Genomic DNA, 13,393 nt, shown 5'->3' with positions numbered 1-13,393 from the left:
AAAAAGAAAGGCAAGTGTCAGGCTTTGGGGAATTGGCTTCCTCCCCCATGGCAGTAGATAAGCAGAACAAAGGGAAATGAGTCTTCTTACCAGTTAGAAACTATAATAATCATAGCGAGAGAACAAACAACACATCTCCTAGTAATGGCGGTGCTCCCAATTAAGGAGTCCACCCCCTTCTGTCCCTATTAATCTACGTCACTTCTGCATCTCGTAATCTGAGTTTATACCCTCTGTGATTTCTGTTCTGCCACTTTCTGAGCTCTTCTCGACTTTGGGGAGGACGGTGGAGGAATGCTGTCTAGAGACTGCGAATCTGTTAACCCTCTCCCTTCCAGTGTTTCTTCTCCTAGCTGTTCCCCATCCAGTATTTCCCAGCTTCTGCCTTCTGAACTATGTCCCTCTGCAAACCACTGTTCCAAATCTATGCTGTCCTGTTCCTGGGGAGATTCAGGATCCAGATCAGGAACAGCGGGAGGGCAAGGCTCCCAACATTCCTCCTCAGTGCAGCCCTCTGCAGCACAGTCCCTGACAGCAAGACAGACAAACCATTATTAATCCAGGATAGTCTGCTGAAGAAAAATAAGAATCTCCTAGGTGTCAAGGCTTCAGGGAACCCTATCCCTCCCCCAGTGGCAGCCAAAAATGCAGATAAATACGAAGAGTCCTTACCACATAATTTATTTAGTATTCAGAGAGAGAGAGAGAGAGAGAGAGAGAGAGAGAGAGAGAGAGAGAATGTAGTCTCTATTCAATGATGGTGTTGCTCCAAGTAAAGTCCCACCCCCCTATGTCTCCCTTATTGACGTCACTCCTGCGTCAGTTAATCTGAGCTTTCTGCCTCTGAGCTCTCTGTTCTAATACCCTCAATGCCCATCTGGTCTTGGGAGAGGGGTTGCAGGAATGCTTTCCAAGGACACTGGGTCTGCCAGCTGGCTCTCCTCTCTCCTTCTTCCTGCTCTTCCCCTTCCAGTATTTCCCAGCTTCTGCCCTCTGCAGCTTCTGAACTATGCCCTTCCGCAAACCACCATTCTAAATCTATACTGTCTTCCTGTTCTCGGGAAGGTTCAGGAGAAGGGGGGCAGCCCCCACCATTCCTCTTCAGTCCAGTCCCTGACACAGATGACTTGGTGACACTCCAAAAGTGTCTCTACTGGAGGTGCCCATGGTTCTGGTTTGGCTTGGGGTGCTAAACTAAAAAAAGAACTATTCCTAGTAAATCCTTATATGACTCAGCACAGACAGACCCTGAACACATGGTGCCCATTATTCCACATGCACCAGCTCATGCTAGCCATGCAACCCTGAAGAAGAGATGACCACCATAACAATCTGACAGTGGAGATTAGATGTGCGGCAATAGCACAACCAACGCCCACCCAATCCTCAGTGCTATAGACGTTAACATGACGTGCCTTCACTAGAACAAATCTGTATTGCTGGCGTATGCTAGGATTTGCAGCACTTGCGTTGTGGCCCACACACAGTGTCTCAGTGTGCCGGCAAACAAAGTTGTGTGTGGTGTCCATGCTGAGAGAGCATAAGTCTGCTCGACGCCATATCGTCTCTGATTAAACAGCAGCATTCTGTCAACGCAGACGTCTAGGATTATTTAACCATGCTCCTCGTCAAAACCCACAGCAGTTCATAAAGAAAGCATTAGCATGTATTTTCAATGCGCTGCAGAACTTCAAAGCACCTTTGTTCCGAATCTGTCTGCGTTCTTTCCCCCCTTTTGCATGAAAGAGCAACATTCAGGAAGCTACAGTCCACCTCCATTAGCATCGTAGGAAGTTATCCCACTGATGTCAAGGGGAAGCGGATTGTGTGCCCTGGGAATCTTATCTGCTCTGTTTGATTGCTTTGTGCATAGACTATGCTGCAGCACACAAGTCGGTGGGGAGATGCAGAGGATGGAATAATCAGCCTCAATGCTAAAAATTAGGACTTGTCCAGGAGATAAGTCTGTTGCCGATTCTGGACAGGGTCGTACTTCTGCCCCATAGTAGGCCCCGTCCTGTTTCCTGTTGAGCAGGGATGTTTGATTTCTGTTGAAAACTTCTCATGGAGCATTATTGACTGGTAACTAGTAACCTCATTTGCAAGTAACGCCATGCAGCCTGTCCTGTATCCCCTAAGGTAGCCTGCTGCCCTTGGGGACGGTGAAAGATGTTAGGGGAAAGATTCAGCTGCCAGCCTAATGAGAATTGGGGAAGTAAGGCAACAGCTTGCCCTTCGCCTCAGGTGGCAAAATGTCTTGAGCTGGCCCTGGCTGATCTGGTAAAGGTTTAAACAAGCCAAATATTGTACCACCCATCTGCACAATCTCACCTAAGACCACCAACAGCCAGTTCCATCAACAACAGCTTGTAAGAAGATGGGATGTTTGAAATTTTAACCATGGTTCTGCTATGTCCAGCTGTTTCTGCTGAGCATGGCAGGAGACTTACCTAAGAAGCTGAACATAGAAGAGGCTTGGATGCGCCTTCGCATGGCCTCCAGGGTGTTGCGAGTAACTTTCAGAAGAGCATCCACGTTGCGGTGGTTGAAATGGGACAGCAGCTCTTGGGCTTCTTCCTCTAGCATTTCCATCTCCCTCTTCTTCTTCTTGGTCAAGGGGGAAGACAAGCCTGCAGACATCTGGCTAGCTGTGTGCGAGGATGCTAAGGGGTCCGATGGCCCGTCCTCCTCCGTTCCTGGGAATAGTAATCAGTGGGGTTAAGTCATTAGCCTTCTGAGCAGCCAGTCCTTAATCTTGACTGTGTGCACAGGAAAGGTGCCTGAGTCCTCAGTCGCACAGAAAGTTCTGTGTGAATATGAATAGAAACTTTATGCAGACCTTCCCTGTGCAACAAGGGGATGAGGGAAGAACTCACAATGAAATTTGGACTAGGGCTTGCGCATGCACCCATCCCCCTTAGAGATCTTTTGTGTTCATCTGAACATGCCTTCTGTCTGTCTGTCTGTCTGTCTCTTTCTCTCACTTTTTCTTGTCAACCACTTACGTAATTAGCCAGTTAATATGAGTCAGAACTGAGATGCCCCATGTTATAATTGGACTGTTCATAATGGCTCGTAACGACACTGTGATGCTTCAAGAGCACAGACAATTCACACACAAAATTGACCAGGTACAGAATGAGAATCTCAACTTTCCTTTCTCTTTTTAAGAACAATTTTTTTTTTAGACCTTTTGGTTGCAGATATAGGCCTGGAAGTGTATGAGCGATGCCCTAGTGAAGTTTCAGACAGGAACCACTATTTCTTTTTCTCTTTTTAAAAGTTAGTATTATTATTTTCATTAAACGTTACAAACGTTACAACTGCACAGAATTATTTCAGTTACTCGCTTGTGCAAAACACAGCACAGCACAACAACAAGGAGATTAATATCCATCAATGTCATATTATGAGCACTCTGCTCTCGTGCATTTCCTGAAATCTCAGTGTCGAGTTTCTCCGCATGCGGCGCCCACCTGTCAAAATCTCTTTTGCTCTGATCTTAAAAGGCAAGTGGGAGGAAGGTTGCGCAAACACTGTTGTGGGTCCCCCCACCCCATTAAGATCGGAGCAAGACTGGGGGCTTTAAAAGGAAGGCAGGAGACTGGCAAAGGTGTACGTAAGTCTCCTCCCATTTGTCTTTTAAGTCCTTTTCACTCTGAACTTCAGGGAGAGGAGAGTTGCAAAAGCCTTTCTGCGTCTCTACCCTCACCTGTTTAAGACTCACATGCTTCTCCTGCAAATGGCAGTGACAACAATAAGGTAGGGGGTAACCTTCCTTCCTCCCACCAACCACTCACTTTCAAAAGAAATATTTGAAACCTCTCGTGCAATGTTTTTGCGTGGTCAGGCGGAGTCCCCCCAAACCCTGGGCAGCCCCTGAGGGAAATAACGACACAGGACAAGGTTCTGTGGGATTAAAATTGGCCACAACTTTATTAAGATTCAGATGTAGGGAGACCTTGGCACAGGCATTGGGCGTTTATCCTTCCCAGCCCCCCAGCCGGGGTTCTGGGTAATTTCAGGGTTATCCAGCATGTGTGGGGATTGGGCTAGCTCTGGAGAACATATGTTCAAACAGATAGCCCGCTCCCCTGTTCGCCGCCGCTGGAGGGGGAGGGCAGTGACGACCTCAGGGCGTATGGCCAATGCCTCCCCCCAAGACCCCCTTAACGGGAACCCTTTTATCACCACCGCAACGGGGGCAGGGGTCACCGCCGCCAGGCCCTCCCCCATTTTAGGTAGATGACTACAGGGCCATCCCATGAAAAATGAACCTGATAAGAATGCTAGATGAGCACTGGACTTTGGTGAGGAAGATTCCAAACGTGCAGTCTAACCATTTTTTTAAAGCTAAAGACAAAAGAAGTTTATTTTATGGACCTTCGTTTCAAAAGTCCACCCACGTAGTCTTCACAGAAGTGTTCAAGTAAAAAGTTTTCTGATGATTGTCGCACCCATGACAGCATTTTTTCCTTAATTTTGTATCGTTGAATTTCTTAAACTTAATTTCTGATTGCATAGTTGTAACCAATAAACATTGATTTAAACAGATATGCTGAGTTTATCATTGATTCACCTCCCAACTCACAGAGTTTTTCCATAAATCAAACTTATCTCAAGCTCCATGTCCCTTTTTTTGTCCCACCCGTGACAATACTTTAACATTTAATAAAATTGTCAAAAATATCTATAAAAATAATAAAAAATTAGTAAAATGTTCAGTATCTTATTAAGAACATAGTTTAAATTTTGATTGTTAATTTTTATGTATACAGTATTTACATTGTTACACATGTGTGAATACCAAAAAACATGGTCCAAGTGTCCCACCCGTGACAATGGAATGGCCCTAAAGGATTCTGCCCAAGACCTGCAACCGCCACCCGAGACCGCAAAATCGCGGTCTCGCCACCAAGACTACCTACACCTGAACAGACGCTTCACATTCCGCCAACCATTCCAAAAGGCCGTGCCTAATGACGCTCAGCCAATAATCATTACCAGTGGTTGAAAGGTGAACACCATCAGGCCTAAAGAGTTCCTTCCTGTATATTTTGATGCTGGGATGGGGAACGGTCATTGTGAAGCATTTTACAGCAGCTTCAACAGCCCCATCTCAGCTGAAACGAGACTGCAGGAGCTGCCTTATAGAGCTTCACAAAAGTGCTGTTTGAAGCAGCTTGTGTGCTTCTCCAATTCAGCTGAAATCCTGCTGCCTTGGCTATGAAATCTTCTTCTCTGCTGGGAATAGGGCATGCAGCGAATGCCCCATCCTCTCGCCCATCAGCTGACATCACTGGTGACATCAGCTGATGGGTGTGTGGGCGTGGTTGGGGGGGGAATAGCCTTGCAGGCCAAGTTAGAACACATGGATGGCCAAGACTGGCCCACAAGCCAGAGATTCCCCATACCTGAAATAGACTATGAGTTAACATATGGTGGAATGCCAGTCCTTACCTTCGTGCATTTCCTCATTGCTGCTTCCACTCAGAATCTTATTCCCAGAATCCCCTCTGTTTTGCCCCTCCGTGTCCAGTAACATGTTGATAAGCTCGTTCGCTGCTTCCTCCACCAATGAGCTTTTCAGGTGCAAAGTGCATGCTCCTTTCGTACAGAGTTCCTGCAAAAATGCAAATATCATTTAGATTTATTTTTTTATTTTTTCTCTTTTTTAAATTTTCTTTTTTTTATTTTGACAAAGTAATAATAATAAACAAATAAGAATAAAAATGTGCGCCCCACCACCGAGACCATTCCATTGTAACTAACTATCCAACCTCCCAAAATTTCAACACCTCTTGTGATGGGTTTGACCCCTTTCCATTTTAACAGTACAAATTCCACAAATTCCACAAATTCCACCTTCCATATTTCCTCAAAATAATTTCTCCTGCATAGTCCCTGTCTTAGCTTATTGGCACATGTTAATTTACCATTAATAGCTATATCCCACGTCTCTTTATACCATTCTTCCGTTTTATATTCCCCTTGCCCCCTTCTACTTCCTAGCTATCATAATTCATGCAGCTGTCAATAAATTAGGTTTAATTCTGGCTTAGCAATGCTAGCAACAAGACAGCTGCGTATGTCGTTCTCTTGAGTTACATAAACACATGGAAAGAGCCAACGGTCTTTGTTGCATTTTTGGCTCATCGTTGCTCCAAGGAGCTCAGGGAAGCATACATGGGTTTACACAGACACAGGCATGTCTGCTGTCACCATCCATTTTATCTTCCCAACAGCCCTGTGAAGCAGATTAGGTTGAAAGATAGTAACTGGCCCAGGGTCACCCAATGAGATCTGCACAACTGAGCAGGAATGATTTTGAACCCGAGTCTCCCAATTCCCAGGCTGGTATTCCTATACCACACTCACTGTGACTATGTCATTTCAGCAGAAACAAACAGGCTAGTCTTCAGAAGGCATCTGCTCAGCTCTGATGAGGCAACATTCCAGGGTGAACATTTCTACCCCTGCTGGCTGGCCACCTCTCAGTCTTTATTCCTACCCCCAAGGTTGACTGTCCTTCCAGTCTCCTTGTCTTCTCCTGTCTCATTCTCTTGCTCCTTATACTCACCACCTGATTTCTTTATTTCCTTGGATAGCTCCATAGGTTAGAGCATGGTCCTGATAATGCCAAGGTTGCAGGTTCGATCCCCGTTTGGGACAGCTGCATTGCAGGGGGTTGGGCCAGATGATTCCCAGTGTCCCTCCCAACTCTAGAATCAAGTCTATGATTCTATAAAACACCTGCTTCAGGTGGATGCCTCAAAGTAACATCTGGGGTGCCTACCTCTGCTGCTAGGCTGTTCTTAGCCTGTTTCTGTTTGTGGCCCATAACTCCACTGCTTTTCTAGGGTATCAGCACATTGCCGTCTATAGCACTTTGTTGTATTTAGAGCATTGCAAACCATTCTTCCACTTCTTTCCATTATCTCTACAACTTTTGGTGGCACTAGCTCTAGAGAGAAGCCCTGTACTGCTCAGGTGTACCTGCCGACCCGCTCTTTTCCTCTTCTCACCTGCTACTTCTCCAACAGTATGCTATCGTGACGAGAATGACACAAGTAGCCCCTGTCCTTCCACAGTGCTATGGTCCATTTCAATGCTGCCTGCCTGAAATGGAGAGGCAGGCCATTGTGACCACATGATGATGCTTGCCTGAAAGGGAGGGGCTAACCATTGTGATGTCATGCAGATGCTGCTCACCTGAGAGGCAGGCACTGGTCTCTATGCCTACCAGCAAATTGGGTACCAGCAACCTTACATGCCTCCAGAAGCAGGAAAAACCAAGTGGTAGAATATGATTTTCAACATGCAAATCAAGTATAAAAATAGGTAATTGGCATCTTCATATCCATACCGAAATCAGATAAACTTTTTTATTGCACACTATAATGCTTATATTTCACTATAAAGCCACATCTTTGTGCCCTGGCCAGGATAAAAGGTGGGACATCAACAACAACAACAACAACAACAACAACAACAACAACAACAACAACAAAATTTCAATGGCCTGCAATCATTTTTTACTATGAGGATCTGCATTAATCCAAAAGAACCTAGCTCTGTTCAGAAGGAACCTAAGACTTCATGATCACTGCAGATGGTGACAGCAGTCATGAAATTAAAAGACGCCTGCTTCTTGGGAGGAAAGCAATGACAAACCTAGACAGCATCTTAAAAAGCAGAGACATCACCTTGCCGACAAAGGTCCGTATAGTTAAAGCTATGGTTTTCCCAGTAATGATGTATGGAAGTGAGAGCTGGACCATAAAGAAGGCTGATTGCTGAAGAATTGATGCTTTTGAATTATGGTGCTGGAGGAGACTCTTGAGAGTCCCATGGACTGCAAGAAGATCAACCCTATCCATTCTGAAGGAAATCAGCCCTGAGTGCTCACTGGAAGGACAGATCCTGAAGCTGAGGCTCCAGTACTTTGGCCACCTCATGAGAAGAGAAGACTCCCTGGAAAAGAACCTGATGTTGGGAAAAATTGAGGGCACAAGGAGAAGGGGGCGACAGAGGATGAGATGGTTGGACAGAGTTCTCGAAGCTACTAACACGAGTTTGACCAAACTGCGGGAGGCAGTGAAAGACAGGAGTGTCTGGCATGCTCTGGTCCATGGGGTCACAAAGAGTTGGACACGACTAAATGACTAAACAACAACAACAATGACTCTGTAGTTTTCTCTGAGGCCATAGTTCTGCACCTGATTTGTTACAACCTACTGCAGGTAGGAAATCATGCAATTTGTAGACTTTACCATGCAAACAGTCCCTTCCATTCATAAAACTGGAAGTAAGGAGGTGAAGTCTAATCTAGTCTTCTCCCTGACATGCTTATTTTCTATGTGCAGGGAATTGTGTGTGTGTATGTAAGGACATGCAATAATGCAAGCAGTTGAAAGTGGTATGGCTCAGGCACAGGTTTAATTCCTCAGTGAAGGCTAGGTGTACATGATGACTATACCTTTGTCATGTGAAGGAATTGCTCGCAGGTCAGTGGATCGTCTTCAGGGAGATTGCAAAGGGGCACAGTGCTCATTTCTTGAAGAACAGCATTGATACGAAATTCTATTAGGTCATTTACTCGATCAAGCAGCAGCTCAAGGTCAGCTTCAAGGGCAAAGAAGAGAAGGAATATAGTTAGGCCAAGTACTTTCAGAAGCCACTTTCCCCTCCCGTTTAAGCATGAATGGACTAATGTATTAGGAAATTCTTAAAACCATCATCAAGGGGTGTAACGTAGCAGCCAGCAGGGAGGGTTTTTCATCATCAAAATCTTGAAGAGGACAGTTGGAAAATATATTTTAAAAAACTTTTTCAAAAATAATGGAAATGGTTTATTGAATATTTACAAACAAACTGTAAACAGATAAGAACATTGGCAGGATTGTTGTAACAACCTGCAGTTTTATAAGAGTCTATATTTAAAGCAGATGAATGAATAAATAAGTACGTAAAGTTAATTTGGAATATGCAGAAAATATTAAAAATAAATTTAAGGAACTGCAAAAAGAGGGGAAAGGAAGTAGAGTTTTGAAATGTTGGAATGATTGTAAAATTATTGAAATGTATAAAATTAAATAAATATATAAATAAATAAATTAGAAGAAAAATATAAAAACCAATCACTTTTTAAGAGTTTCAGAAGTGAAACAAAACTGCACAAGGCTGAGACTTAGACTTGGGACTCAGCTAAAGGTAAAGGGACCCCTGATCATTAGGTCCAATTGTGTCTGACTCTGGGGTTGTGGCCCTCATCTCGCGTTACTGGCCGAGGGAGCCGGCATACAGCTTCCGGGTCATGTGGCCAGCATGACTAAGCCGCTTCTGGTGAACCAGAGCAGCGCACGGAAACGCCGTTTACCTTCCCGCCGGAATGGTACCTATTTATCTACTTGCACTTTGATGTGCTTTCGAACTGCTAGGTGGGCAGGAGCAGGGACCGAGCAACGGGAGCTCACCGCGTTGCAGGGATTCAAACCGCCAACCTTCTGATCAGCAACCCCAAGGCTCTGTGGTTTAACCCACAGACTCAGCTACACAGCTGCAAATACAGTGTTTTAAGTGTGTTGTAAGTGTATTATACAATTGTGAAACTAGATGGCGCTGGTGAGCCAATGGTAAATTCAACATACATTTTTAAAACGTTTTTAAAAACCATTTTCACAGTGTTTTTTTTTACATATGTGTAGATTCAGCTGTTGAATGGCTGACACTATAAGACGTGGAATGGCCGATGCCGCCACACAGCAAAACAATACGGGAAAGGTATGACTTGAAGCATGGAAATAGCAGTTAATGGATCAGGTCTATAACCTATTCCTTACCTCTTTTCCCTACACATACGCAAATAAGAAGCTTTGACTATGGCTTGGTCAACAACTGGTGTTCCCAGCCCCATGTCTTGTGCTAGATATTTAGTTTGGCATTAAAAATAAAATAAAAAAACCTATTACACTCTGTATCATTATTATTTCCACTTATAAGGAAGGAATCCAAAGAAATAGTGATAAGCTTCCTGAACTCCTTCCTGGAGTTCAAAGTCTTTATCCTGGCATTAGAGAAGACAACAAAACATCAAACAAAAGAAGAATTGTACAATAATTCTATCTGGCCAAATACTAAATTTTTCTTGATGTCATTTAACACATCAACGAATGTCTGTGCTTTGCACCTAACAGCATACAGTAAGTGTGCAACTTGCACACATTTAACATGTGTGCATTCAGACAGAAGTACTGTTTTTGGGGGACAGGAGGCGGGCGGGTGTGGGGGACTCCCTGGTCCTGAATGGGGTAACTGTGCCTCTGAAGGACCAGGTGCGCAGCCTGGGAGTCATTTTGGACTCACAGCTGTCCATGGAAGCGCAGGTTAATTCTGTGTCCAGGGTGGCTGTCTACCAGCTCCATCTGGTACGCAGGCTGAGACCCTACCTGCCCGCAGACTGTCTTGCCAGAGTGGTGCATGCTCTGGTTATCTCCTGCTTGGACTACTGCAATGCGCTCTACGTGGGGCTACCTTTGAAGGTGACTCGGAAACTGCAATTAATCCAGAATGCGGCAGCTAGACTGGTGACTGGGAGTGGCCACCGGGACCACATAACACCGGTCCTGAGAGATCTGCATTGGCTCCCAGTACGTTTCCGAGCACAATTCAAAGTGTTGGTGTTGACCTTTAAAGCCCTAAATGGCCTCGGTCCTGTATACCTGAAGGAGCGTCTCCACCCCCATCATTCAGCCTGGACACTGAGATCCAGCGCCGAGGGCCTTCTGTCGGTTCCCTCACTGCGAGAAGCAAAACTACAGGGAACCAGGCAGAGGGCCTTCTCGGTAGTGGCGCCCGCCCTGTGGAACGCCCTCCCATCAGAAGTCAAGGGAATAAACAACTACCTGACATTCAGAAAACACCTAAAGGCAGCCCTGTTTAGGGAAGTTTTTAATTTGTGACTCTGTAATGTATTTTGGTATTTGTTGGAGGCCGCCCAGAGTGGCTGGGGAGACCCGGCCAGATGGGCGGGGTATAAATAATAAATTATTATTATTATTATTATTATTATTATTCAGTAAAATAATAATAATAATAATAATAATAATAATAATAATAATAATAATAATTTAAAAGAGTGGAAAGGAAAAATGACTTTGACAATCTTACCCGCCATTGAACCTGATGGGTTTTGACTCTACATGATTATGGCTTTGGGTGTTATCCCCAGAACATAACCCCTGTGTAAGTTGCAGGCTTGCTGTACCGCCAAGACCAAACAGATCACATGCAGTGTTTGAACCACAGTCCTGATCAATAACAAGGCACTGCATTTGTGTGCTCATTGGTTACAATTCTGTAAAGAAAGTGTCTTATTCCTAATGATAAGACTTACCAAGCTTATCCAAAATATTCTGTAAGTACTTCTCAATATTCAGGGATGTCCAGGTCAGTGTGGTCAAACCAGGCTGGATAGCATCATCCACTTTCGCCAAATGAGGAGCCATTAGCACATGAAGTGGAGTTTGGATTTTTGATTTCACTCTCTTGTACTCTGCCAGCATCATCTGAAATGAGGCCCAGGAAGAATTGTAAACATGCAGAATGAGCAAGGAGTCTCTAGAATGGCACTCAAAAGGTACCAGCATCCTTTATGATACCCCCAAAAAAATCTCAGTATGTGCATTATTCCCACTGGTGGGTCATGTTCTCCCCATTTCGTAGCCCATAACACCATTTTGTGTTATGCCGTACACCCTACGGAAGCCATTTTGTATTATGACACACCCCACAGCAGCCATTTTGTGATAGGCACCCACAACATGCTCTCAAAATCCCAAATGTGCCTGCCGACCAAAAAAAAAAAAAAAAAAACCTGGCAAGATATTTTATAACCATCTCGTTTTTGTTGTCCTGGACAAGCCACTGTTGGGACTCAGCTACATTAGTAAAAATAAAACAGTATAAATGCATTACAACACTGCGACACCAGATGGTGTTGTAGAGCTGAAATCAGAACTCTATGAAATTTTTCATTGTGAGCTTTAAAACAGGTTTTTTTCAGAGCATTTTCAGAGTGTTTTTATAGCTGTGTAGATGCAGACTTTGTCAGCCACCTATATCTGTTGAGACCTGGTTTAAAGGCTATCAGGATACAAATAATATGACAATTTGCAAAGATACTCTTTTTATCTTTTTTTTAAAGGTGGGGTCAGCTTTGCTGTAGTTCATCTCATCATTATATTTGATAAGCCTCCACGTTTACTGGAGAGAACACCTAATCAAATTTAGTGACATATGAGGATATAGTTTGAGTTGCTCACTTGTAGTTTTATAAATCATTTAATGCAGTGTTTTTCAACCTTTTTTGGGCAAAGGCACACTTGTTTCATGAAAAAAATCACGAGGCACACCACCATTAGAAAATGTTAAAAAAATTAACTCTGTGCCTATATTGACTATATATAAAGTAATTCTCTTGAATTTTTCAATTTTTCCCACGGCACACCAGGCAACATCTCGCGGCACACTAGTGTGCCGCGGAACAGTGGTTGAAAAACACTGATTTAATGTGTCAACACGAATAGAAGTTACGAATATTGCAGTTGTTGTCTAAGGGATTATTATTATGACCGGAATGTAATGGAAATTAATAAGATTTTGGAACACAGAAATAAAGCAAATAATCCAGCCATCAATTCTAGCACCTTATCTAAATCATGTAATTCGGTATTTGAACTATTGGTATTAATAATTGAATTATAAATTGGTATCTTATAATGAGGCTATTATTGGATTGCAATTGAAAACTAATGAAAATGATTATCAAAAAGAAAAAGAAAAAATTAGCGACATATAGATAAATTCAGCAGGAAAGACTACATAGCAATTTAAACAAGACAGGATTTCAACCTACTGGCACATCCAGGAGATCCTTAAAAAATTGTTTTATCTCTGAAAAGTCATATGTAAACAGCGCATGAAGTAAACTAAAAAGACTGCACGAGGATAGTTTATCCTGGGACATCAGGTATCTTCTTAAACCAGCGAGATGACTTTCCCATAGATGCAACAGTTAGGTTGAAGAAATCCAAGAATACCTGCAGCTTATTGAAGTTCTGTTTGTAGGAGTCACGTTTCTGTTGAAGTGCAACAGCAAAGGGTGGAATGTCTAGTCCCATGCGTGACATGCACTCTGTTTCCCTTATTAAGGTGAGAATCTCTGGGTCAAAATTGACAAATATCTCTCCTGGCTCTGGAGCTTTCACCAATAACGAGGCCTGAAGCCCGGCTCTAGTTAGGTGGACCTGCAGACAAGAAATGTTACAGACATTACTGTCACCAAGACGAGCTTACATCTGGCTTTGTCCAAAACTATCACCTTACACCAGAG

The 13,393-nt window shown here is 43.7% G+C and overlaps 1 protein-coding gene across 1 annotated transcript in view; it reads right to left on the bottom strand.

Moving 5' to 3' along the window:
• The window catches only part of DNAH5 (dynein axonemal heavy chain 5), a 161,754-nt gene that overhangs the window by 114,294 nt on the left and 34,067 nt on the right, over positions 1-13,393 (bottom strand). The window contains exons 15-19 of the mRNA XM_033154384.1: positions 13,101-13,307; positions 11,396-11,567; positions 8,480-8,625; positions 5,461-5,623; positions 2,451-2,696 (exon numbers count right to left, since the gene is read on the bottom strand). Of these exons, the coding sequence (XP_033010275.1) occupies positions 2,451-2,696; positions 5,461-5,623; positions 8,480-8,625; positions 11,396-11,567; positions 13,101-13,307 (934 nt within the window). The remainder of the gene's footprint in view (positions 1-2,450; positions 2,697-5,460; positions 5,624-8,479; positions 8,626-11,395; positions 11,568-13,100; positions 13,308-13,393) is intronic.

This window comes from Lacerta agilis, chromosome 7 (genome assembly GCF_009819535.1).
Source record: "Lacerta agilis isolate rLacAgi1 chromosome 7, rLacAgi1.pri, whole genome shotgun sequence".
NCBI lineage: Eukaryota > Metazoa > Chordata > Lepidosauria > Squamata > Lacertidae > Lacerta > Lacerta agilis.
The sequence above is the reverse complement of the archived record's forward strand: the minus strand, read 5'-3'. Positions and strand labels throughout refer to the sequence as shown.